General features: G+C 29.6%; 4 protein-coding genes across 10 annotated transcripts; 2 read left to right on the forward strand and 2 right to left on the reverse strand.

Annotated features, from left to right (window-relative positions):
• Nucleotides 1–1,171: 1,171 nt before the first annotated feature.
• LOC114177057 (putative calcium-binding protein CML18) lies at nucleotides 1,172–4,168 on the forward strand. The gene is made up of 2 exons (XM_028062286.2): nucleotides 1,172–1,894; nucleotides 3,811–4,168. The coding sequence occupies exon 1, from the start codon at nucleotides 1,388–1,390 to the stop codon at nucleotides 1,877–1,879; it is 492 nt and encodes a 163-aa protein (XP_027918087.1). The 5' UTR covers nucleotides 1,172–1,387; the 3' UTR covers nucleotides 1,880–1,894; nucleotides 3,811–4,168.
• Nucleotides 4,169–6,110: 1,942 nt separating this feature from the next.
• On the reverse strand, nucleotides 6,111–10,053 carry LOC114176484 (dolichol-phosphate mannose synthase subunit 2-like). 3 transcript variants are annotated; one of them, XM_028061535.2, is made up of 4 exons: nucleotides 9,896–10,019; nucleotides 8,508–8,535; nucleotides 6,459–6,572; nucleotides 6,111–6,371 (listed from the first exon to the last, which is right to left on the reverse strand). In XM_028061535.2, the coding sequence occupies exons 3-4, from the start codon at nucleotides 6,546–6,548 to the stop codon at nucleotides 6,219–6,221; spliced, it is 243 nt and encodes an 80-aa protein (XP_027917336.1). In that variant the 5' UTR covers nucleotides 6,549–6,572; nucleotides 8,508–8,535; nucleotides 9,896–10,019; the 3' UTR covers nucleotides 6,111–6,218. The 3 variants fall into 3 exon arrangements, with proteins under 3 accessions (XP_027917336.1, XP_027917335.1, XP_027917334.1); XM_028061534.2 differs by having other exon boundaries at nucleotides 8,486–8,535; nucleotides 9,896–10,017; XM_028061533.2 differs by lacking the exon at nucleotides 8,508–8,535 and having other exon boundaries at nucleotides 9,896–10,053.
• Nucleotides 10,054–11,531: 1,478 nt separating this feature from the next.
• Nucleotides 11,532–13,569, reverse strand: LOC114176556 (uncharacterized). Its single transcript, XM_028061631.2, has 2 exons — nucleotides 13,353–13,569; nucleotides 11,532–12,269 (listed from the first exon to the last, which is right to left on the reverse strand). The coding sequence occupies exons 1-2, from the start codon at nucleotides 13,472–13,474 to the stop codon at nucleotides 11,804–11,806; spliced, it is 588 nt and encodes a 195-aa protein (XP_027917432.1). The 5' UTR covers nucleotides 13,475–13,569; the 3' UTR covers nucleotides 11,532–11,803.
• A 4,413-nt stretch (nucleotides 13,570–17,982) lies between these two features.
• Nucleotides 17,983–21,891, forward strand: LOC114176895 (uncharacterized). Of its 5 annotated transcripts, XM_028062086.2 has the most exons (5): nucleotides 17,991–18,618; nucleotides 18,784–18,864; nucleotides 19,029–19,109; nucleotides 19,274–19,354; nucleotides 21,581–21,891. In XM_028062086.2, exons 1-5 carry the CDS (start codon nucleotides 18,030–18,032, stop codon nucleotides 21,589–21,591), a joined length of 843 nt encoding a protein of 280 aa, XP_027917887.1. In that variant the 5' UTR covers nucleotides 17,991–18,029; the 3' UTR covers nucleotides 21,592–21,891. The 5 variants fall into 5 exon arrangements, with proteins under 5 accessions (XP_085526976.1, XP_027917888.1, XP_027917889.1 ...); XM_028062087.2 differs by lacking the exon at nucleotides 18,784–18,864 and having other exon boundaries at nucleotides 17,987–18,618; XM_028062088.2 differs by lacking the exon at nucleotides 19,274–19,354 and having other exon boundaries at nucleotides 17,988–18,618.
• The last annotated feature ends 3,146 nt before the right edge of the window (nucleotides 21,892–25,037 follow it).

Raw genomic sequence — 25,037 nt, forward strand, 5'->3', positions numbered from 1 at the left:
TAATGATCATATATTTATTATATTGGAGTTCAAAAGATACAAAATTTATGTCAAAATTTTATTATTATGTTTATTATTTGTTCTTTGCGTCATTTTGATCAAGTGATGTATTATAACTTTTATTAGTGTATAAAAAAGATATTCATTAAAATTTAAAAAGTTGAAGTAAAGAAACATTTAAAATATATTTTAATTTGAATATTTGTTTTTCTTTTATATTTTTTCTAAAATATTTTTAAATTTTATCTAGGTTTCATTAATGTTTGCAAATTTAATAACTGTTTTGGTTTTCATGAAATTTTATTTGGTATTCTAATCTAAAATGTAAATAATTATAATTTATTTTAAAGTATTTGATATCACAATTTAAAAAATTTCTACACAAAACCAAAGAAACAGTTACTTTTATAAGAAATTAAAAATAACAATTTAAAACTTTAGGATATAAAAAAAAATTGCAAGAGTCAAAAGCCAAATATATTAATCAGATATTGAATTATTTAAACTATTATTTTGTTAGCTCTTTTAGAAACAAATTTTTTCCAATTTCAAATTCCAGCATAACAACAGCAATAAAAATAGCAGTCACTAAAGAAAGTTTGGAAATTTGATGGGCCAGCATGACAAGTGCTCCACTATTCAAACACACCCACTAAGGTCAAAAGAGTGATACACTTATTCCAACACTGACGGACGGCGTCCCAACAAGCATAACGTGGGAACTGCTCACGCAATTCCCGCCATTCTGCCTTCAATTTCGCCATTAAACTTTCTTAAATACGGGACTTCCTCCATTTCCTAACCTACAAAACTCCCTAAAATTCATAAATTTAAATACTTTTAGATATTAAAATATACTAAAAATACATTAAACTGACTCACTTTTAAGAATAAAAATACCTAAAATATAACACAAACAATCCTCCAAAATAAAAAGTTTATCTGTATAAAAAAAATCTGCAGTTCCAAAATTTAAAATAATGAAAACTTTGAAGAAGTTCATGGAAAAATAATGAATTCTCAACCAACCAATACAATTAATTATTAACCATCATTAATCACAAACTTTTCCATATAGTTTGACTTTGACATGTAAAATCCACACCAATCATACAAATTCAGCTTTTTGATCTTTTTTATTTTATTTATAAAAAATTGAACTAACCTCTGAACTGTTCTTCTTTGGAAGATTCAAAGCAGATCCGACATTTGGGCAAAGTCCTTGGAAAAGGAAGCTCAACCATATTCAATACCTTGGACAAAACACAAACACAAAAACACACACAAGTGGTGTAGATCTAGAATCAAATTAGCACTGCCTTTTCTTGTGCATGCATGTTAATTGAAGAAAAAAATATTTTAATTGGTGAAAACATCGATTGAAAAGATGAGCAAGAAGCACGTCGTGAAATTGGACGAAGAACAAATCGCGGAGTTGCGAGAGATATTCCGTACCTTCGATCGGAACAACGACGGGAGTCTCACGCAGTTGGAGCTGAGTTCGCTTCTCCGATCGTTAGGTCTGAAGCCAAGTCCAGACCAATTGGAGGTGTTTATCCAGAGAGCGGACACGAACAACAACGGCCTGGTGGAGTTCTCCGAGTTCGTGGCGCTGGTGGCGCCGGAGCTGCTTCCGGCGAAATCGCCCTACACGGAGGAGCAGCTGCGGCAGCTGTTCCGAATGTTCGACCGCGACGGAAACGGCTTCATCACCGCGGCGGAGCTGGCTCACTCCATGGCGAAGCTGGGCCACGCTCTCACGGCGGAGGAGCTGACCGGGATGATCAGAGAGGCTGACACCGACGGCGATGGGATGATCAACTTTCAGGAGTTCTCTCATGCTATTACTTCTGCCGCTTTTGATAATTCCTGGCCTTGACAGTTTTCTCTCTAGGTAAATTACATTTTAATTTTTCTAGAAAAATCAACTGTGTCTGTGTTATTCTGTTTTTCCATCAAAAATATATAAAATTTTGGGCCTTTTCCTTTTTCACCTTTTATACCGCTCTTTGCTCTTTGGATTATAACCAAATTTTGAATCTAACTTGTGCCATCTTATTTTCTACACTTGCTAATCCTTATTTTACACACCTTCTTATCTATTAATTGAAATTGATTCAAAATTATAAACATCTAAACAATTTTCGTCATCTTCAATAGTTACTAACTAAACTAAGTTTTTTTCGTACACAAGATTTGAACTTGAATTATATAAGGAGTTCAAGCCCAGTAACCTTCAGATCAAGTTCATGAAATTTTATAAATTTGCACCTTATTTAACTACCGTAAAAGAAATGTGATAGAAAAAAAAGCGTTTCAATCTGATTATAGTCTCTGGAAATGAAAAAAGAAAAGTTTAGTTTTTTTTCTTAATAAGGAATTAATTCAGCTCGTGCTGTTAATGTGTGCCAATTAAATTGATTTCCAATTAACATTGTTTTGGGTTGAAGTTAAACAGATAAATTTCCAATTAATAAGATCTTAATAGTAATAATTTTGGTTAAAAATTGTGTTTTTAATTTCCTGTCATCTTATAACTTTTGATTACTTGTGTCTGTAATTTTTACTTCAAAGGTAACAGGTTAACACTGAACAATACTTACATAACATGGATTAAAGTAATAATATACTTACACTTTGATTTAGTCTATATTTATTGCACACTTGTCTTTTCTTTCTATTTCTTTCTTCTTATCACATCATATAACCTACAAAACTATCATTTTTCTGTTTTCTCTCTAAATGTACATCAAGTGTTGGATACACCTTTTCTGTGTACATAAATCATTGTTGTATTGATTAAGAGTAACGATATATATACACTTTGACTTTGTCTACACTTATTACACATAACTTATAAATCTATTAATTTTGTTCTCTTTGTAAGTGTATATTAAGTGTTGATACACCTTGTATACATAATATTTTTGTATGGACAATATTATCAAGTGCCAAACTTTCGTAAGTTTTTAAGACAGTGCAAGCTACGTCAAATTATAACTTGCTTTTCTTGGAGATAGTACACTTAGGTTTAAGTAACAAGATTTTGTATGCTATTTGGTATTATTTTCCTATCCGAAAAGGGGCATAGTTTTGGACCTTTGGTGAGGTTGAAAGTTCGTCGTTCTTCAAAAAAAGATACTGTGTTTGAATATTTCGTGGTGTTTAGATATGTTTGTTTCGATTATTTATTCCAAGTTATTGCCAAATATTTTTTTATTAGGGTGGAAACAAGAAGTAAATGGCAAAAACAGTTGCAACCCACAAAGGGACAACTTATCCAAACCATTTCAACAAGGCATCTCACCATCATCGGTGTATTTCACATGATCATCATGATGATCAAATTGTGACTCCAATCGTTAAGTATCAAAATAATAGTTCAATTACTTATAACTAAAATAAAATGAAAAAAAATAGGCAATAGGTAAACATATAATTGTATTAAAAGAAAGAAAGTTACATATTTTCTATCTAGTTTCAAGGAAAAAACAATAAGAACCACTCTTAAAATTAGGAAAAGCTATTACGAAGACACAAACTATTTTCTTCTTTTAATTTTTTCTTTCAAGTACAAAAAGTAATAAAAAAATGAAACATCGGGATAACTTCCTAAGAAAACACTATACTACTCTTATAATGGGACTTTCAAGGCAGGATTCTTGGAAAAAATAAAATAACAATAAATGAGATCTAAACCCAAACTACTTAGGAGATTGACATCATTTTCAACCAAAAACTTTAAAGTACTAAATTTATGGATTTTTTATCTTATATGTTGCTCAACTTTCTCATTTTTATCTGATGTAGGACTTAATAAACTCACTTAGATTCCCAACAATTTCTTCTTCAAGGATGAGAGTCGTTTTCACATTGATACACTTCCCCTTGTGCAAAAGGATTCTCAACCATGAATAGCCATTTTGTACCGTCGTTCATCTTTCCTAAACCCTTTGTCAAGAAAACATTCGATACAGGGATCATACTAAACTCGTATGAGTCGCCGATCATCAAGACTAACCTTCAGTTCTGATATCATTGAATTGGTCTTTTAGGGGAGGAGGCTCACTAAGAAGACACAACACCAACAAGGCTAGAGTCCAACCACATATTGACATCACCTCCAATTTAAAACTTTAAGACAGTGAATTTATGAATTTTCTACCTTATTACTCAATTTTCTTATCTTTATTTGATATGAGACTTAGAATCACTTGGACTCATCTTTCCAATCTCTTTCTTCTTTACCCACTCATTTATCTGATTTTATGCCTTCTATCCGACTCCTACCCAAAAATAAATTTCCTGAATATATGTGACTTCTTATAAATGGCTAATAAAATACAAAATATAAAAGATTAAAGAATTTACATATATCAATTATCTTAATAAAATTCATATAAATAACTAAAGAGTTTGGAATAAATACCTTAATACACTACAATGACTTTTAATGTTATTTTATAATAAAAGTTATTATAAAACATTAAAATAATTATAGAATTTAAAATAAGTAGTAATATTTTTCTAGATGTCAAACCTAATTAGAGTATTACAATAAATAAAATATTTGTTATGGATTCATCCTTAAAATAATATTAAAAAACGAAATTTGTAAAAAAGAGATTAAAAATATATCTTGGAAAATTTTTTTAAAAGTAAATGTTAGAAATCTTTAATTTTTGTATCAAGTATTGATAGTCCATTAAATTTTGAAAAATAATGTTTAGATCATTATAATCCTCTTTAAAAGTATATGAGTGAACTGAGAGTTGGATCCATTGAATTTTTCAAAAAACAATCTTATGACCCATCTTTAAAAATGCATGGGTGATTTTGATCTATTTTACAGGTGAACTAGATGGATGGCAAATAAGTGAAGTGGTTTTATCACCTATAATGGACAAAATCAAATGATTTTATCCAAAATTATAATGGATTAGATAAAATAAAATTCGTTAATCCATTTTGATTAAATGAAAATTTAATTGAATTTTCAATCCACATAATGTATTAGCAAATTTTTTATGGATGAATATCCGATTAATCCATAAAAATGTTTTGAAAAATTGTTTTTTTTTTGGAAAATAAAATTTGTAAAGTATATTTAAAAAAAAGGTAAATTTAAGAAATGCTTAATGATGAAAATAAAAAAACTTCTCATGGTTTATATGTTGATGATATATTTTGCAGTGGTGATTCTATTATCTCAATAGAAGTTATTGAAAAATTATGCTTATGCATCGGAACAGTGGGTTAACAAAGGAAAAAGTAATTTATTTGCAAGTAATCAAGCTTCTTCTCAATTTTTTCATTATCTTCTACACATTGGTTTTTGTAAGGGGTCTATTTCTTTTGTTTATCTTGGTGTGCCAATTTTCAAAGGTGCTCCAAAGGTCAAACATTTCCAACCTATTTTTGATAAGGTCAAAATGCAATTGCAAAATTGAAAAGTAGAGAAAAGGTAGTAGAAGTAGGTTTATAGGTTATATGATTGTGATAGAAAAGAAAAAAAAAAGTATATAATAAATGTACATAAAATGAAAATATTGTATATCATTACTCACCTAGAAATGGACATCACCCAAGTCAACTCACTCCTAACATTCTTTCTTTAACAACTGAACTTTATTCATTATTAACATCCAATCAAATATTTTAATTAAATCAAACAATAGAGTTTACTACATAATTTAATTTTAGATAAAAAAAATGGTATATAACACAATCATCTAATGTAAGCATGTTGATCTCCTACAATTATTGACTAGTCTTTAGCCTCGTATTAATATAGGGTGGTTTAAGTCGAAGTTAAACAGTGAGAAAAGATAAAAAATGATAAAAAAATGTAAATGTATACATTTTAATCTTAAAAAGAATAAAAATAAAAATTTGTAGTATATTACGCCTTTACTCCTAAATTATGTATGATATCGTATATATTTTTTTGATAAGTTAAAACCACGTGATCGACTTTTATATTTTTCTTACTCAAAATATATCAGCTTAATCAATTGTATGCATCAAACGTACTTAATCCATGTAACAAAATTTTGTGGCATGCCTCTTTTGCCTTAATCCATCTACCTACTTCCATGTGCAGACAAACATCACAGTCAAGGTAAAGCTTTTCTTGAATGAAATGTTCGAAAATACACTTAATACATTCGCTGTTTCAAAATTTATAACAACTGGTGCAACAAAACGGAAAATACAAATCAAGCCTTCTTTCTTTTGGATTTGAGCATCACGACTCCAACAAATATACTCAAGAAACAAAGCAGTGTAACGCCAGCAGAGACTGGAATTAGTATGGCATACTCTTGGGGTAAAAAGTACTTGTGAACGAAATGATCATCATCCACAAAAGGCTGAAAAGACCACAAGATCAACAAATAAAAATTGTAATTAAGAATAAAAGAGGAAAGCCATCATTCATTTAAAATACAGTCACTAACCAGGATGATAACCCAAAATGTATAGTAGGTAAATATGGACAAGCTTGTAACGGATAACAGAAATCCAACTGCTCTATCTGCTAATTCCATTTTTCTGTTGATTGCTCTCACTCCCTGTAGACAACGAAAGACACAAATAACTGCTCACATTCACAGTTTTAGACAATAGAAACTCACATTAAAAGTACTCCACAAAATCAAGAGTAACTAACCATCAACAAAATATTGTTAGCGCTATGCACACGTAAGTGTTGTAGTCTCTACAATGAGTTAGAAAAATTCAAACCTTATATAATCGGGTGTTGTGGTATCCTTCTATTGTTATACAGAACAAATTGAAATATCTGTTAGTACAAGTTTGATAAAGGAAAGAATTCTTAAATTTCACAAAATTTGATACAACATGCTTTTGGAAAATTTTGAGGTTTCTTCAGAAGTTCAGTTTAAGACCGTAATAGAAAAGACACTACCCTCGCCCAGAGCAGTAGTACTCAAAAGCAAGTGGTAGGAGAAAGAAAAAGTTCTTGTCTGATAAAGCCCCACTAGAAAGGCAGACTAGTGAGCCCAAGGTTTCAAGAGTCTACTCAAGGAAGATGAGAAATAGAAGATTTAATAGTCTGTAATGTATCAAGGAAGTACTTATCTGTCATTATCTCATTTGTTATGATGTTATCTACAAGTTGTTATTCTGTTATTCTATTATCTTAAATTCTAGAAAGTTGGAAGGAAAAATATTTAAAAGGTATACTGATGAAAACCTTGGAAGATTGAGCCAAGAAGTGGACCGACTATCTCAAGCTCCGGTAAAAGAATTCATGGTTAAAGACAAAGAATGGTCTGCACATGCTTTGTTAAGCTTGTAGTAGGATTCTTGCTTGGATCATCGAAGGTTTACAGTGCAGGGATTGCAAAAGCCATAACGTAATGAAGGGATCAAAATCTTACTTGGAGCTTGAAGGTTGTAGGTGTTCTCAGTGGGGTTAAGTCTGGTAGCGATTGTTGATTTCTTGGTGATTTAGGTGGTATTTAGTGAAAGTTTGGATGGACAAAGCCATGGAAGTATGTCCAAACAAGACGAAGGAAAAACAAAGCAAAGAAAGAAACTAAGAGAAAGAAAAGAAAGATCAAGATTATGACACAAAGAAGCTAGGAATAAGAAAGAATCCAGCACCACTCCAACTCCATGAGATAAGCAAAGTGATCTGTCTGTCACTTGAGACTTAACTCTCTAGATAAGAACTCAAAAGAGAAGCTATGAACTTCTCAAAAGCACTTCAGGCTTTTGCACACAAATAACTTTTCTTTCTAAAGTAAAAGTGTCTATAAAATGGTCTAAGCCACCCCTTATATAGGAGGTGTGTAGGAAGGAAAGGAGGTCAAACACTCATCCTCCTGTACATGTAACCAAGCACAAAGAATTTTTATCCCCTCCTCCTTCCTAGTTAACCTTGTGGCCAAACAAAGGGTAAATTACATGATAATTATCATCTACTTTCTTTAGAGGTTCCCTATCTTTGTCGAGTTCATCATTTGCCTCCCTCTCTTTATCTTCATCCATAGATTGAAGTAGTTCCTCCCCTTCCATGATCACATCATATAGGGAGTCACTTAGGGACATCTTTTGGTTTACGAGAAGCCAGGATTTGCAAAACAGAGATAGAATGTTTACACCAACAGTAACTCACTTTTCCTTAGGGATGGCAACTATAAACACCATCACGGCTATGGGCCAAACTTGTTCTGATTTCGACAACTAATTCCCTCATTGACTAGGTGCAAGTATGCTTATGAGTAATATAATATCAGATTTTTACATTGGGTTTGGAGACGAAAATGGCTATCTAAATACCTGTCCCATAATCATCCATGTCCACGTCCCCATTTCAAATTACTTAAACACCCTTAGTTTATTATATAACCTAAAAATTTGCATACTATAAAATTACAAGAAGAAATTTGATCCAAGAGAAACCCAGAATTACAATCAACATAACCATAGAAAATAAAAGGGATCCGTGTATAAATACCAGCAAAAGTAGCAAAATTCACCTAGATTAAATCCCAGAAGAATAAAATCCTGCAGAACAATGAATAACCTTCCATTGATTCTAGAAACCACAATCAAATTCCCAATTTAAAAAAAAAAAAAAAAACACATCAGTTTCCTAACTCAACAACTAATAAATTATCCATTAGTGGGCATGTTCACATAAGAACTTTACCAGTTAACCCTATGGTAATTTTATGACAATCAAACAATTCAGCAAGTAAAATTGAAATATAGGATTTGATGAACCGATTTCATCACAAGAAAACAAATTTCCAAAAACTTTCACCGTGGAATGATGGAAAGCTATGGTGTGCAGACTTTAAAGAGGACCAAATTAAAACAGTTTTCTAGTCCCCTTCCATTTACAGCACTAAGCTTTTCAGAAAGCTAGATGCGGTTTTGGAAAAAATGCGCAAGAGAACTAATTGTAACATTCTAAAATATATCACCAGTGTGATCTTTAGTTTAAGAGTAAAACGAACTTCTAAAACACCCGTTCCCAGCAAAAAGAACAAAGAGATGCAAAAGGATCATCACAAGACCACAAATCAAAACAAATAACCAACTATTTTTGAAATGCATAGGATAAAAAACAGTAAAAAATTACGCAAACAAGCTACCCAAATGCTGACTTTCCCTACTTTGTACCTATGCCTAACAGTTTAATCCAAAGCGCAATTTATACCTTTCACAAACAGAATTTTCTTAGGCCTCTAAACTATTTGAATCTGGATTGCTTTCGAATCCAAGGATCCCGAACTTTTCCATATAGCATACAATTTTGGCGATTGATATCACCTTTCTTTCACAAAGCTCTCCAAAAAAATGTAAAATAATAGGACTGTTTTTCTCCAATAATAAACTAATCCAAATCGAAATGTGCCAATAATAAACTAGTCAAAACACACATATGTGAGAAGAGAATCAAAACGTAAACAGTCCCAAACCTAACATTAAACATCACTGTGTCAATATAATATCCAGTGAGGATCTTCCAATCTCTAAAATTGGGAATGGGTTAGAATATAAGACAATCATAAAATTTATAAAAATAAACCAAAAACATTGTGAATTCAGAAAATTATTAAATCAAAGAATCTTTATTCAAAATAAATAAAAACAAATAGTCTCTTTTGTTAACCTAGTCCTAAAGATACCCAATTCTCCACACTCTGATATGTATCCTCTAAACCTAACAACGGTGTATTACCTGTTGAACCCATTTTAAATCTGTGAAAAAGTAATCAAATTGACATGATAAACAAAGCACGCACCCTTACACACTGATTTTACCCATAACCAATGTTAACAAAATAATCGATTGAGCTATGTCTCTAATAGTGTAATGAAATTAGGAATTGGGAAGAGATATAAAAGAGGTGCTCACTGTGTACAAAGCGCAACAGCTATACTTCAATGGGACGGGTCGTCAATCATGTCAAACTGGAAGCAGTGATCGCCGGAAAATACCAGAGAAGTAAGGTGGAGCAAATATGCCTTTAAATTGCACCTCCATATATTTCAGGACCCGGGACAATGAAATTACTTATATAACCCTTATTTTCTTCAGTTCGTCTTTAGACCCCATTATGCCGCCCTGGTGATTAAGGAAAAATGCTTTTCTAACTACATTCATTTTTCTTATGTCTTTGTTTAAATATATTCAGAAGTATATGATTTGGAATAAAATTTATTTTAAAATGTATAATCTACAATATATAATTTAGATTACAAATTTATAATTTAAAATATTAAATTTATATTTTGATATGTATAATTTTAAATATAAAATAAAATATATATTTTAAGATGTATAATCCGTGATACAAAATTTATATTCTAAAATACATAATCTAAAACATAAGTTTCGAATATAAATTTTATGCTTTGGAATGAATATTTTATTTTTTATTCTAAAATAAATAAATATATATTTCAAAATATAAATTTATATTTTGAGTTATCTAAATTAGAAAGTAAAACTGAAATTTTTAAGTTTATGGAGGTGAATGTTGAAATTATGAAGGTACAGTAAGAAATTTCCTTAACATGCTATGAGCCGAAAACATAAGGGTTTTTGTTTGCTGCACCCCCTGACTTTTGAAATGATCTTTCTACTGTATTCCAATGGTCTTTTTCACTTTTCTTTTGGGTGTAACTTTTTTTACTCCATTACAACAATATGTTAGTCTTTGAGAACTTTTGGCAAGCTTTGGTGGTCGTTTAAAGAAGAATTAGGATTAAAGATTAGGTTATGCAACAAATGTGTTTTTAGTTTTTTTGCTATCAGAATAGAGTGAAGAAGTGAAAAGCCTCAAATAAACAGTTTTTCAGTGTGGCAGCAAATGTACATCAATGTGGTCATTGGAGTTTTTTTTTTTTTTTTTGTGTTAAACATCCAACAATATACAATCAATTCATTTCTTTCCTAATTCATTGTCTTTCAATCCATCTATATGTGAATATGTGAAGGTGAGAGATATATTTCTCTAACAGACAACAAATGAAAATTTTCTCCTCCTGCGTTTAGTAAAAAGAATTGCACATTTTAATTCGTTTTTGTTATGTATTTCATTACCAAAAAGTTACAATTTAATATATATTTTTACCAGATAGCTCTATCAAAGTCTCTTTGGGTATAGCTTATAAAAAGAAAAAAAAAAAAGTTCTTTCCATATACATATAATTTTTGTAAAATCATGATATGATTTAATTTAGATTTCAGTTTTGTGGGATAACTTTTTCTGTTCAATTAAATATTTGAAGTTATTTTTCACGTAAACGCTTTCATCTAACTTTTTCTTATACAAATAAATTTTTTAAGTTATTTTCTGTATTACTGTTGTCCTTACTATGCTTCGTCACCCAACTTCATGCTAATTTAAAGAATATTTTTATGCTTTTTCTTCTTGGCGATGCGAGTTAATTGTGTAAATTATAACAATAGCAAAAATTCAAGCTTGAAATTTTGATGATGGTTTAATAATAAAGTGTTGCAAAGGAAAATAATTACTAGTTCAAGATGTTGTCAATTTCAGAAATCTTCATTAGATTGGGAGTGAAATCATTCTTGTTTATTCCATTTCCTAGGTACCTGGTAGAATTTATTGATCAATTCTGCGGTTCTCTAACAGACAAACCCCACAAAGTTCATTCTCCAAAAGGAAAATCAACAAACTATGTACAAAGATTATTGAAAAAAAGAAGAAAAAGTCTGGGGCAGAAAATAAAAGCAGCTTCCATCAGCACTGGTTTCCGGTATTTACCATACTGTCCCCTGCCAGAATATATGATGTTAGTTTCGCACCATCCATTGCATTATGTCCTTCCTAATGCCATGACCTGGCCAATTTACTCTGTAGTTTGGCCTAAAAGCATGAGAAGCATTGACATTGAGGTGCCTGCAATCGGTGGTAGTCCCAGCAAGACTTCGAGGCCGCATCATCTTTACAATGGAGGGGAAAGGCTTTGACCATATGCTTTGTTGTTGGAACCAGGTGCTTTGTTTACCTGATTTCCTCTTGAATAATTGATAGTAACTAGAAGCTTTGCTGTTGGAAAAACTTGATGCAAGCTTTGTCATTTGTAAACTTGGGCGATGAGCACCAATGGAGGGTGATCCACCCGGAGTTTGAGCCATTGGTTTCATTCTATTTAGCCGCTGCAAAATGTAGTTTCCCATATTCCTACCAAATGTAATGTCTCTTTCTTGAATGCTCTGATTAGCTTTCAGTGCTACACTGAACACAGCTCGTGTTCGTCTGTGAAGTAACAAACAAGTAAAGAAATTGTATTATTATTACTAATAGATACTAACATTAATAAATCATTTTTATGTGTTCATGGCAAGGCATAGGAAAACAGAGAGAAAGAAAAATATCACGCTATGATTACATACCAAATCTGACTAACTAACTGATATATTCTTTTGAACACACTCTCGGTATTGGTAAAAATTTATTGGAAATTACAATTCTTTTTCTTCCAAGCTTATTATTGTAAATCACAAAAGTTACTCCAAAACACAGCTTGTGCACTATTTATTTCCTAAACTTGTTACCCAGTGTCACTCAAATAGATAAACTTTCATCAACTAATTTTCAGTCCTCTGGAAATAGAGGGCAACGACAACTAAACTCGATCCTCCTAGGTGAGGCAAGCTAGAATGATTGGAATTTGGATACAATATTTATTGAAAAACATTAAATCTTTTCTTGATGTTCCTCCCAGAATTTCCCTGAAAATTAGTACATTCCATGTCCCAAACGACACCAAGATTTAAACACTTTGAAACACACAAATGCCGTTCACTAACAGCACCAGCAACTTGTCACTTCTAGAAGGACATAACATTTCCTGACGCAGAAACTTGACTTCATGAGCAAGAAATTAAAAACAAAAAAAAAATGGGGGGAAAATGGATATTCTCAAACTAAAAGCACGTTTGAATACAAAACTAAAAGAGCTTTCGAAAATAAGTTTTATGCTTATAGCCAAAAAGTTCTCAATAACTCGTTTTTCCAGTATCCATACAGGTCCAAAGTCGATTCAGACGTCCAGCATCCACAAATTCAAATGACGGGAATACAAAAAACGAAGACACAAATTTCTCGTTCAAAGGATAGGCAAGGAAAATTTTCCTGCTCCGAGATATAAAATCCTAACATACCAAGTCCAATACTTAATAAGACAGTCTAACATGCATAACAAAACCAAAGCAACATTGTTGCCCCTATTTGTAATCTAAATCCCTAATTTATCCACTTCTTTACTTATTTTTCAGGAACACGAATCCACACCGCATTTGCATGAAATGATGAAGATCAAAGAAGAGAAAAATATACCGATGAACAAATGGACGGATCTTTGGGGCTAGGATCCTACGCTGAATCCTGAGGGCGAGCCTGTAGGTTCGCTTGAGGCCCAAAAAATAGGCAGTGGCAAGGGTAATCTCCCATAACACCATTTTCTTTCTCACCCAGATTCCTACGTGACTGTGTTTCTAGGGTTTATTACTTTTTCTCTACAACATTTGATTTAATGCATAGTTCTTTAAATTTACACGGTTTACTTCTTGCTCAAGATTTTGATTACTTTGGGATCGCATCACAACCATTGGTTTCCCTTGTCTCATCGTGACCGTTGGATTTTGCTTTTGTTTTATTTCTACGGCTGAGAAATCTGTGCACTTTCACGTCCCACAGAATGTAAAAACGGTATTCTCTTTAATTTGTTGATGTTAGAAGGAGGTGTATTCAACTAACATTTTAAAATGTTTTTAATGTAAAAAGATTATTTTCATTCTAAAGATTTGACTCCTCCAAAATTTAAAAAATAATATATATATATATATATAGATAGATAGATAGGAGTGGATGTTAAAAGGGCAGGCGGGGTCACGATCTGTCCTTTTCTAAATATTTTGATTTTTTTTACATTATTTACATTTTAAATTTTTTTAAATTATTTACATTTTTAAATTTTTTTAAATTGTTTATATATTTTAAATTAAATAATATTATATTAAAAATTAAATTATGTATTTTTTTATTTATTTTATAAAGAAGCAATGTACTATGTGATTTTTTATAGTCGATTTTTAATTGTAACTTGATTATCATAGTTTTTTTTAGTAATTATGTCTCTCAACTTTTAATTAGATTATGATAAATTATTTTTTAATCTTAAACTTCTTTTTTAAATAGGTATATTGATGAAAAACAAAAGAATAAATTTATTTTTTAAAATTGATAGATAAATTTATTTTTTAATCTCTCAACTTTTAATTAGATTATGATAAATTATTTTTTAATCTTAAACTTCTTTTTTATATAGGTATATTGATGAAAAACAAAAGAATAAATTTATTTTTTAAAATTGATAGATAAATTGTCGGTGAAAATGGAAACATGATAACATGATTGCTCATTGCATAACAATGAAATGAAAGCTTGTGAAAACTTTTTGAATCAAATGCACGTTAATAAAATGGAAGATAAATATTTTGTAGATAATATAGTTATTTACATCGGAAAATGAAAAATTTAATTATGATTCAATTACATGAATTCAAAAATATGAAAAAACAATAAATATTCTTTTAGATATGTATAATTTCTTTTATAGTTATAGATATATTAGATTATGTATTCATTTTGATTGAATTAGTCACTGTAATAATAAATATATAAATTTTAAGTATATTATTTTGGCTCTCCCAAAAATTTTGGTGAAGATCCGCCATTATATATATATATGTATATATAAGATTCATGAACACAAAAAATGTAACAACTTTTTTGCTTGTCTGTGATTTTTTGTTCTTCTACCATATTTAAAAACTTTTCTTTGTAGTTTTTCTCTATTGGATTGATGTTTTCTTGTGAGATTCATGAACATGGTAAATAACACCATAAAGGTAACAACTTCTCTTCTTCACTTTGATTTTTTGTTCTTCTACTGTATTTAACTACTTTTATTTGTAGTATTTGTATGCTATACCAAGGTTTTTTTTTTTAGATTCATTAACTAATTGAAAAACTTCAAAAAAGGTCAATGCTTTGTCTTGTCTTTTTTTCTTCTACCATATGTAATATCTAACTCATTTTCTTTGTAATATTTAACTGTTAGATCAAGTTTTTTTTGTCAGATTCATTAATTGATTGAGGCAAGGACATCCATGAATATTTTCTACTAAATGGTTCAATGAACTCATTGAACAATAGAAAAAAGGTGAAACATGTTGAATCAATAGTTATCTGCGAGATTACTTTGATATTTTTTAATCATGTTTGATCAATAATTATCTTTCAAAAATCTCTTATTTTGTTATTAACAGAGTTCATTCACAATCTTTCATTTTTTTCTTTAATTAACAGAGTGCAGTAATAGTCTTCAATCTTCATAGTTATATTTTTGAACATTATCAAGATATATTTTTTATATTTAATTATTTGATCATATGGAATTATTTAATATATAATATTGAATGACTGTAATATATTTATAACAGTAATAATCTTTCATTCTATTTTTTTGTCTTTTTTTCCAAATTTTCTTCCTCACATACCACACCTACAATGTGTTTTTGGAAAGATGAATATGGTGGGTGTCTAAGAAGAATGAGGGAGCCAAAAGGTGTTTGTTGAAGATGCAAAATTGTGCCCAAAATATTTACGCAATTGCTAAGAACAAAAAAGCATACATACCCCTACCTGGGAAAATTTAATCTTGGTGGAACATTTATGTTTGACAGAGGTAATAAAAGCACACAAATTAATGCAAAAAATTTAATCTTTGAAGAGAAAATTTATGATTTACAAAGGTTGGAAATGGAATGTTGGGAGAAGGCTTGCATTGGAAGATACAACATTCATTTAATGTATCGAGGAAGTTTCATGTTCTAAAAAAAAGAGAATACAATTGGTGGTCTTCATAATTAATGTTTTGAAGTAGTAAGTATCATAAGATGAAACTTTAGGAACCTTTACAAAGTTTCTTCGAGAATGTAACCATTTTTTTTAAATATCATAGTTTCTTGGAGAAGGTAACTAATTTTTTTTAGAATAAATTAAATTAAAAATTTGTAATAAAATAAATTAATTAGAATTTAGTATGGATTTTACAAATATTACACGATATTTACTTAAATGTTTTGTAGCCTTAAGAATAAATACTTTCAAATATAATTTTAATGTTATTTGATAAGATAATATTAATATTTACTATTTGAGAATTATAATAGTGTAGTAAATGAAAATTATAAATTACAATTTATTTTTAAAATAAATGCAAATCATAAAGGTAGAATCCAAAATTTCTAAATTTTCCAACAAACAAACTTAAAATATGAAGCTCATATTCCAATAAATATTTATTAAAGTTTAATAGGTTAAATCCATAACACGCATTTTAAAAATTTCATAGTAGAAAAAAGATTTATAATTTAAAATAAAAAGAAATACATAATGGTTCAGTTTGTAACTAACAAATATTTTTATATAAATATTAATAGTTTCTTCTTTGTATAAACAAAATTAAGTATTTTATAATTTTTTTAAGAATAATTATTACATATTACACATTTTTTTGAATCTGATCAATTAATAATTTATTATTAATTAATTAATTATAATAATAATAATAAATACAAATAAAATTACTTACTTTAAATACATTTATTTACTAAATTAAAAATTAAGACTTTTATTTTTTATACCTAGGTTACTAGAGAAGTTTTTTATATTTTTCAAAACTTATTTTTCATCATCCAAAAATTACAAGATTTTGAGAAGAATAAAAATAATTTTTCAGTTTTTTCCAACACTACTTTCAAGATAGACTTTTGTCTCTTCCAACACGATTTTGTCATTAATTAACATTAATTACGAAGAAACAAATGATTTTGTGTGTGTCTAAATGCAATGTTATATTTGAATTTATTGTATTATAATTTTAAATGGAAAATGTTTTAAAAAATCTACCTACCTTCTTGAAAAAAGTTTATACTATGTAAATGACCAAACAATGGGAGAAATATTTAAACAAGCAGTAAAAGAAAATAATTGTTCTTCTAATACCATATCAGCATGTCATAGAATCCGAGATGAAAAAAAACTTCATAAGGAAGATAACTTTATTGATCACAAAAGTACAATTTTTCCAAGTTATTTTACAATTTTAAATTTGAGTTTGAATATTTGTAACTTCAAAGTTTGAAGATTCGTGAGTTATGAAATATCATCTTTGTTTACCTAGATTTTCAATATTCCTTTAATTGTTAAATATGGCGAGCTTTTACGTGTAAAGTCTCTTAGTTTCTTAGCAACAATAGTTAATTTGTAAAAATGTTTTATTTTCTTAATATATCAAGAATCAAAGTTTTGGAAAATATTCAACCTTTAATTTCTAACAATTGTTAATTTATACAAAATTATTTTTTTTCTTAATTTTCAATGTAGCTTGTTAAATAAGTTTCAAAAAATCAACAATTACGTCTTCCAATCAAAACATTAATTAAAAATACTTTTAAACTTTTAAAATTCCGTAACCCAGCACAAGTATAAATGCTAGTTTTATAACAAATGTAGATATTTTTTTTCAAATTTAAATTAATATATTTTATGTGACTTTTTTTCTAATATTAACTTTACTTTTCTATGACATATATTATTATTATTATTAAATTAACATATAATAATAACTTATTAAATTAAATTAACATTTACTTTTTTACGCGTACTTATTTTTTTTTTCTAAAATATAAAATGAATACTTTTATTCATAATATATTTGACTAATTAAATACTATATATTTAAAAAATATTTAATTTTGAAAAACATTGATTATAATAATTATCCATATATATTAATTTTTATTTTACATGATATATATTATTTTATATCATAAAACAAATTAAATTAGTGTGGGAAGTCGAAGCGGATGGTTAGGTGAAAAGTAAAGAAAAGAAAGTAGGGTTAAATAAGAAAAAGATTGGAAGTAGTGAGGGAAGTGGAAGCAGATGGAGCCAAAGAATGATTTTGTGCGCTGGACGTTTGAATTCATTCTTCAGAACGTCCCAGACACAGAGATTAACGGTAACATGCTAAAAAATGCGGTTCGAATCGCCGCCGGATTTTCTGTTCTTGATTCCCGCCTCAGGAAGGCCATTCTTCTCAAAACTCTTCGATACCACCTCTGCACTCACTCCATCACCGAACCCCTTCTCGAAACCCTCGAGTTCCTTGAGGAACTCTTTCACTGCGAAGCCTCTCCGGTCACCGCTACCATGACTGCCGCCTACTGTGCCGTGGCGGTGGAATGCACGACCAAGTATCTGAAATTAAATCCCCACCACCACAATCCTCTCTACCTCGATGCCGTGAACAGGATATGGCGAGTTAGGATTGCGCTTATGAATAGTTCCGGAGAAAGGAGGGCTCTGCTTTCAGGGGAGTTGGAGCAGTGGAGAAAGGACATTGAAACTTCACTTTTGGATTCAGAAGTAATGGAAAGGTTGGCCTCCATAGATACTAAAAGGGATGCCATGGTGAAGCTCAAAGCATTTTTAGGTGAAGCTTGTCCCGATTTGGACCCTTCTTCGCACGCTGGTATGTTTTGTTAAACTTTTATTATCCTAATATTTTGTTTCTTTTTTTGTAATGTTTTTGTTGTATAATACAGTTAGTAGTTACTGTGCAATCTTTGTATTCTGTATATAACTCTCATACATATACATTCTAGTAATTTTAATGAGAATACGTCCCAATCCATAGATACTAAAAGGGATGCCATGGTGAAGCTCAAAGCATTTTTAGATGAAGCTTGTACCGATTTGGACCCTTCTTCGCAAGCAGGTATGTTTTGTTAAACTTTTATTATCCTAATATTTTGTTTCTTTTTTTTAATGTTTTTGTTGTATAATACACTTAGTAGTTACTGTGCAATCTTTGTATTCTGTATATAACTCTCATACACATACATTCTAGTAATTCTAATGAGAATACGACCCAATCCATAGATACTAAAAGGGATGCCATGGTGAAGCTCAAAGCAGTTTTAGATGAAGCTTGTACCGATTTGGACCCTTCTTCGCACGCCGGTATGTTTTGTTAAACTTTTATTATCCTAATATTTTGTTTCTTTTTTTTAATGTTTTTGTTGTATAATACACTTAGTAGTTACTGTGCAATCTTTGTATTCTGTATATAACTCTCATACACATACATTCTAGTAATTCTAATGAGAATACGTCCCAATCCATAGATACTAAAAGGGATGCCATGGTGAAGCTCAAAGCAGTTTTAGATGAAGCTTGTACCGATTTGGACCCTTCTTCGCACGCCGGTATGTTTTGTTAAACTTTTATTATCCTAATATTTTGTTTCTTTTTTTTAATGTTTTTGTTGTATAATACACTTAGTAGTTACTGTGCAATCTTTGTATTCTGTATATAACTCTCATACATATACATTCTAATATAACTCTCATACATATACATTCTAGTAATTCTAATGAGAATACGTCCCAATTCTCAATCCTCTGTTTGCCCCCTATCTCCCTACTCTCTTTGCATTCTGTCAGTACCAACATAGTGGTTTCAGAGCAAGGTTCCTTGAAAGGGGATCGCAAGAGATCGAAGTGCATGTCAAATGTTTGTTACTGTGCAACAATGGCTGCACTGCAGGAGGCATGATGACAAGTACCCTCCCTGTATTTGATGGAAAGGGTTATAGTGACTGGTGCTTAAAGATGAAGCTATTATGGACTTTTAAGAAGTACATGAGTAGACCAGTCATTTTAACCCACAATCCAAGACTTAGCCCAGCCCCTTTAAAACTAAACTCTATTTTAATGACCCATCTAATGGGAGGCTTTTTAAAAACCCCCAACCCCAAAAGCCCGGACTGAAATGAGTTGGAACAGGATTAGTGTGGGTTGAGCCCTTTTCAATAAAAAGTCTTTCTGAGGTGAGTTGGGACAGAGTTAGTGTGGGTTTAGCACCTTTTCAGTAAAAAGTCTTTTTCTCTCTGCATATTGAAAGTCTACGAATCTTCTTCACATCCACAACCTCGTCACTTTTATATCTCCTCCGTCAAATTCATTGAAAACTATTTTCCTTTCCGCGAGTTGAAAGTTTCTTCTTCTCACTCCCCAAACAGCGTTCACTAGTCAAATTGAAGTGGGACCAAGAATTGAAGAGGCCTGGTAATAATCTAAAGGCTTTTAAAACTAGTTGCTTAATATGATCTAAAGTATTTGGTTTATTGTTGTACAATGTTGGGTGAAAATTCTAAGAAATGGGAAAATACTAAAAAGCTGACTAGTCAAAATGCACATTAAATTTATTTAGAGGTTTGGATGGATAATTCTCCACCCAACATGTAATAAATAACATTAAATGCTTTTAAGTTGTAGCATTTTTTAGGTTTAAAACTGTAGAAATTGATGGGAAGTTGGAGAGATTTTAGTCTCCTGTGATTATCATTTTGAATGATTACATTGGCTGTGCTAAAAAATTGTTCCTCCTTCTTTGGTTTTGTAGGGACTATTTTCACTGATGGTTTTCTTTTCAGTTAATATTGATCATGCATGTGTTCATACATTTTGCTTATGTTGCTTTTAACTGATGATGCTTATGCATGGCTAATTTCTACCACAACTTAACTAATCTTTCCCTCACAACTAATATCATTTGGACTATGTTTAAACTACAAACAATATTTGAGATACTTAATAGAAACCATTGAGAACTATTTGCTTGAGTTTTAGGAGCAAAATGTTGGTAAAAAGATTCTCCAGAGCTAGTTAGTGATGACATTCAATTCAGATAACAAAATGAAATGAAAGCATGACATATATTATGGGGAAGCTTAGTGAAGATATTTTTTAGTGAAATTAGTTAAGTTGATAAAACTTTTACCAAGTTTTTCTGGACATGTGATATAAAATTGATCAATTTTATTTAGTTTTCTTTAATATGCTAATTGTATGGTTTTGAAAATGCAAAAGTATTGATTCCAATTAAGATGAAAGAAACATTAAACACATTGTCTGTGCTTTTACTGTGAGGAAGCTCAGGAACTGACCACTTTTAATTGTATGGCTGAGGAAGCTCAGGTTAGCTGCATAATTAGACTAATTAGCATTAGAAAATGTTTAGTTTCATAATTTGATCAAGCTTAGAAATATAGTTTAAATTTTTGAAACAGATAAATTTCCCCATCACGGTATAATTACCATATTTTGAGTTGTTGTTGCTTCTTGAATTCATTTTTTTTTTCTTCTTAGTCTTCTATCGGTTGGATACTTGTATCACTCAAGTTAGATTAAGTTTGAAATTTGTGTTTAATTCATGTGCTAATTAAGTAATTTTTTTAACTGCATAAAACTATTTTATGTTTTTGCCTGATGGGTGGATTTATGCCGACAAGTACTTGATCGAGCTTTATTATACTGAATAGTTTTGATGGTGTCTCTGCTTTTACTACCAAAAAAAGTTAAATAGATTGTGTTTTATGATCGATCTTCATCCATGTAATTGTCTTTGAATGTGCTACTTCAATTTTGCAGGGCATATTTGAGAGATATGATAAAGACAGGAGTGGAAAAATTGATCCTTAAGAACTAAGAAATGCTCTGTATGGTATTAGTTATGTTTTGCCTGGTTTAGTTTTGCAACTTCTGTATTCCAAGTATGGAGGAGGGATCTACATTACATGGAATAGTGAGGAAAGAATTACTTTTTGCTTATTTCTTCACTGGAAATGTTGATTTTGGTTAATACATTGTATTCCTCTATAAATGTTAACTTTTGTTGAATTGGAACAAGACTAAAAAACAATGAAGATGCATATGGTGTTTTGTTGTGTTTTTTTATTCAATTATTTCCATTTTTTTCTTGCATTTAGGATGATTTTTTTTTTCTAAAAAAAGGCCTATGGACTAACCCTAACCCATAAGGCTTTTGTGGACCTTTTGACCTTGTGGACTTTTTCAATGAGGGACTTTTTTGCTTTGTGAGCTTTTTTAGTCTCAACCCACGTGGGGTATGGTCAAACCATGAGAAATGGGTCAATTTGATTGGTCTATACATGAGATAGTCAAGATTAGGTTTAAAGAGCTATAAAAGAATGTAGATGGAGCAAAGAAGGAGTATGGAGAGAAGAAACGGCTGGATTGCAAAGCAAGAATGTTGTTTCATCAAACGTGTTCCAAAAGATATCAAAGGCTAGCACAACCAAAAAAGCGTGGGAAATGTGTGTTGGGTATGGCAATTCTGGAAGAATCAAGAAGGTCAAGATTCGGTCTTTATGAAGGCCGTAGGAACTAAAGATGGCAAATAAACCCGTCCCCGTGGATATTGCCCGAACCCGTCTCCGTTTTGATGGGAAATCCCCGCATTGACTGGGTATGGGTATGGGTATGGGGAATCCCCGACTTATTCAGTTGGGTATGGGGATGGGTATGGGGATGTACATATACCCGCCATAATACCCGTTCCCGCCATATCTCCATTTTCGTTTAAATTATTAAAATATTCACAATTAATCAAGTAACCCCTATATATATATATATATTTTTTTTTTCTATTTTTTATTTCTTTTAATTATTTCATTTGTCATGAAACTCATTCTCATCTCCAATATATTTTTTATCTTATCATAACCTTTATGTAATTATGTTAAAATGATGTATGTTAATTAAAAAAAATTATGCCTCACATTTGAATATTTATATTATTTTTTAATATTTTTATTTATTATAAATTTTTCTTTCACATGAGAATGTTTATACTCTCAATTTAAGATAATATAAAAAAAATTCTTTACTTATTATTATTATTATTAATTTTTGTTTAATTTGAAGAACTCTTTTGTTTCATTAAAATAATTTTCGTTATTTTTCAACCATTAATTATATGTTAATATTTGAAAAGTTTTCTTAATTCTCTAAGATATTTTTCGTCTTATCATACCTTAGTTATACATTTGATTTCCTTTGTGTGATTTTTTTCGATCAAATTATTTCTAAAACACACATTTGTTAGTTTTTTAATATTTTTATTTATTTTTTTTATTTTCATCATGTAGAATAATATTTCGATATATTCTATCTAATTATTTTTTATTTTATAACTCATTATTAATCATAATGTAATTTTTTCACTTTAAATTCTGTTTGAAGTGGTTAAAATTATATATATATATATATATATATATATATATATATATATATATATATATATATAATGATATTTAGGAATAGTATATGATAATTCACTACAAGAAAAACATGAAATGGTGACTGATTTAGTCAGTAACCCATATCAGTCACTATTTTTCGTCATTGGTGGTAGTAGTTGATTTATTGTCTGAATCAATGACTAAATTAGTGACTGATTCAATGATCGAATCTGTACTTGATTTAGTGACCAATTTAATTACTAATTTATATATAATTTAATGACAAATTTTTTGGTCACTAATGATATTTCTATTTAATTTTAACCACTTCAAACATAATTTAATAATTAGTTCTGTAAGGTATTTTTCATTTTATCATACCTTAATTATACATTTGATTTCTTTTGTGCGATTTCTTTCGATAGTCTCTCAAATTATTTCTAAAACACACATTTGTTAGTCTTTTAATATTTTTATTTATTGTTTATTTTCATCATGTAGAATAATATTTCGATATATTCTATCTAATTATTTGTTATTTTATAACTCACTATTAATCATACTGTAATTTTTTCCACTTTAATTGTATAAATAACTTTTATTTACTACAATATAAAAATTTAATGTAATTGCTATGAATATTTTTTTTTCACTATCCAACATATATTGAAGTTCAAAAGATACAAAATCTATGTCAAAATTTTATTATTATGTTTATTATTTGTTCTTTGTGTCATTTTGATCAAGTGATGTATTATAACTTTTATTAGTGTATAAAAAAGAGATTCATTATAATTTAAAAAATTGAAGTAAACAAACATTTAAAATATATTTTAATTTGAATATTTGTTTTCCTTTTATTATTATGTTTATTATTTATTCTTTGTGTCATTTTGATCAAGTGATATATTATAACTTTTATTAGTGTATAAAAAAGATATTCATTAGAATTTAAAAAATTGAAGTAAACAAACATTTAAAATATATTTTAATTTAAATATTTGTTTTCCTTTTATATTTTTTTGAAATATTTTTTAATTTTATCAACTAAGTTCATCAATGTTGTAGTTTGCAAATTTAACAAATGTTTTGGCTCACATGAAATTTTATTTGGTATTCTAATATAAAATGTAAACAATTATAATTTATTTTAAGGTATTTGGCATCGAAGAAAATCCTCCTAATATTGAATATTTCATAATATTATGTTTTCTTTACCGTAATTTTTTTTCTTTTATAAAAATTAATATTGAAGTAGTTAGAACACGGGTACGGGTATGGGTACGAGATTATACCCGTTACCCGGTGGGGATGGAGATGGGAAAAAAGTTTGATACCCGTTGGGTTTGGGTATGGGGATGGGGATGAATTTTTTATGCGGGGATGGGTATGGGATAGCGAAACCCGTCCCCGCCCCGCCCCGTTGCCATCCCTAGTAGGAACTGCTTTCTATGAATGAGCAGGAGACAATAGTTGGGTACAATGGAAGACTTCAAACTTTTGACATTGGTGTTATTGCGTCTGTGTGTACACATTTTTTAAACATGTGTTATATTATATTATTAGATGATGATATTATAATGTTATTAAGTTAATATATAAAACAAAACTATATTTAATAAAAATAAAGTGAAATATATCAGAAAAGTTAAAAGAATAATGGTTGATAAAAAGGAAAAATGAGAAAAAACAGAAATAGACAATTTTATAAAAAGTTTGTAAAAATAACAGTCATATGTATTTTGTATAATATTAAGAGTTCTACATCATAGTAGAAGATTATCCATATTTTTAATATCTCTTGAAGATATTAATATAAATTATCCACAAGTCAATCTTCACAA

This window comes from Vigna unguiculata, chromosome 3, assembly GCF_037176805.1.
Source record: "Vigna unguiculata cultivar grain cowpea cultivar isolate G323 ecotype 2 chromosome 3, ASM3717680v1, whole genome shotgun sequence".
Taxonomy (NCBI): domain Eukaryota; kingdom Viridiplantae; phylum Streptophyta; class Magnoliopsida; order Fabales; family Fabaceae; genus Vigna; species Vigna unguiculata.

Coding starts and splice junctions, on each gene's coding strand:
- LOC114177057 (XM_028062286.2), top strand. CDS start 1,388: ATGAGCAAGAAGCACGTCGTGAAATTGGACGAAGAACAAATCGCGGAG.
- LOC114176484 (XM_028061533.2), bottom strand. CDS start 6,548: ATGGAATTAGCAGATAGAGCAGTTGGATTTCTGTTATCCGTTACAAGC. Junction 6,372..6,458: donor CATTTTGGGTTATCATCCTG/GTTAGTGACTGT, acceptor TGGTCTTTTCAG/CCTTTTGTGGATGATGATCA.
- LOC114176556 (XM_028061631.2), bottom strand. CDS start 13,474: ATGGTGTTATGGGAGATTACCCTTGCCACTGCCTATTTTTTGGGCCTC. Junction 12,270..13,352: donor ATCCGTCCATTTGTTCATCG/GTATATTTTTCT, acceptor GTTACTTCACAG/ACGAACACGAGCTGTGTTCA.
- LOC114176895 (XM_028062086.2), top strand. CDS start 18,030: ATGGAGCCAAAGAATGATTTTGTGCGCTGGACGTTTGAATTCATTCTT. Junction 18,619..18,783: donor GGACCCTTCTTCGCACGCTG/GTATGTTTTGTT, acceptor CCCAATCCATAG/ATACTAAAAGGGATGCCATG. Junction 18,865..19,028: donor GGACCCTTCTTCGCAAGCAG/GTATGTTTTGTT, acceptor CCCAATCCATAG/ATACTAAAAGGGATGCCATG.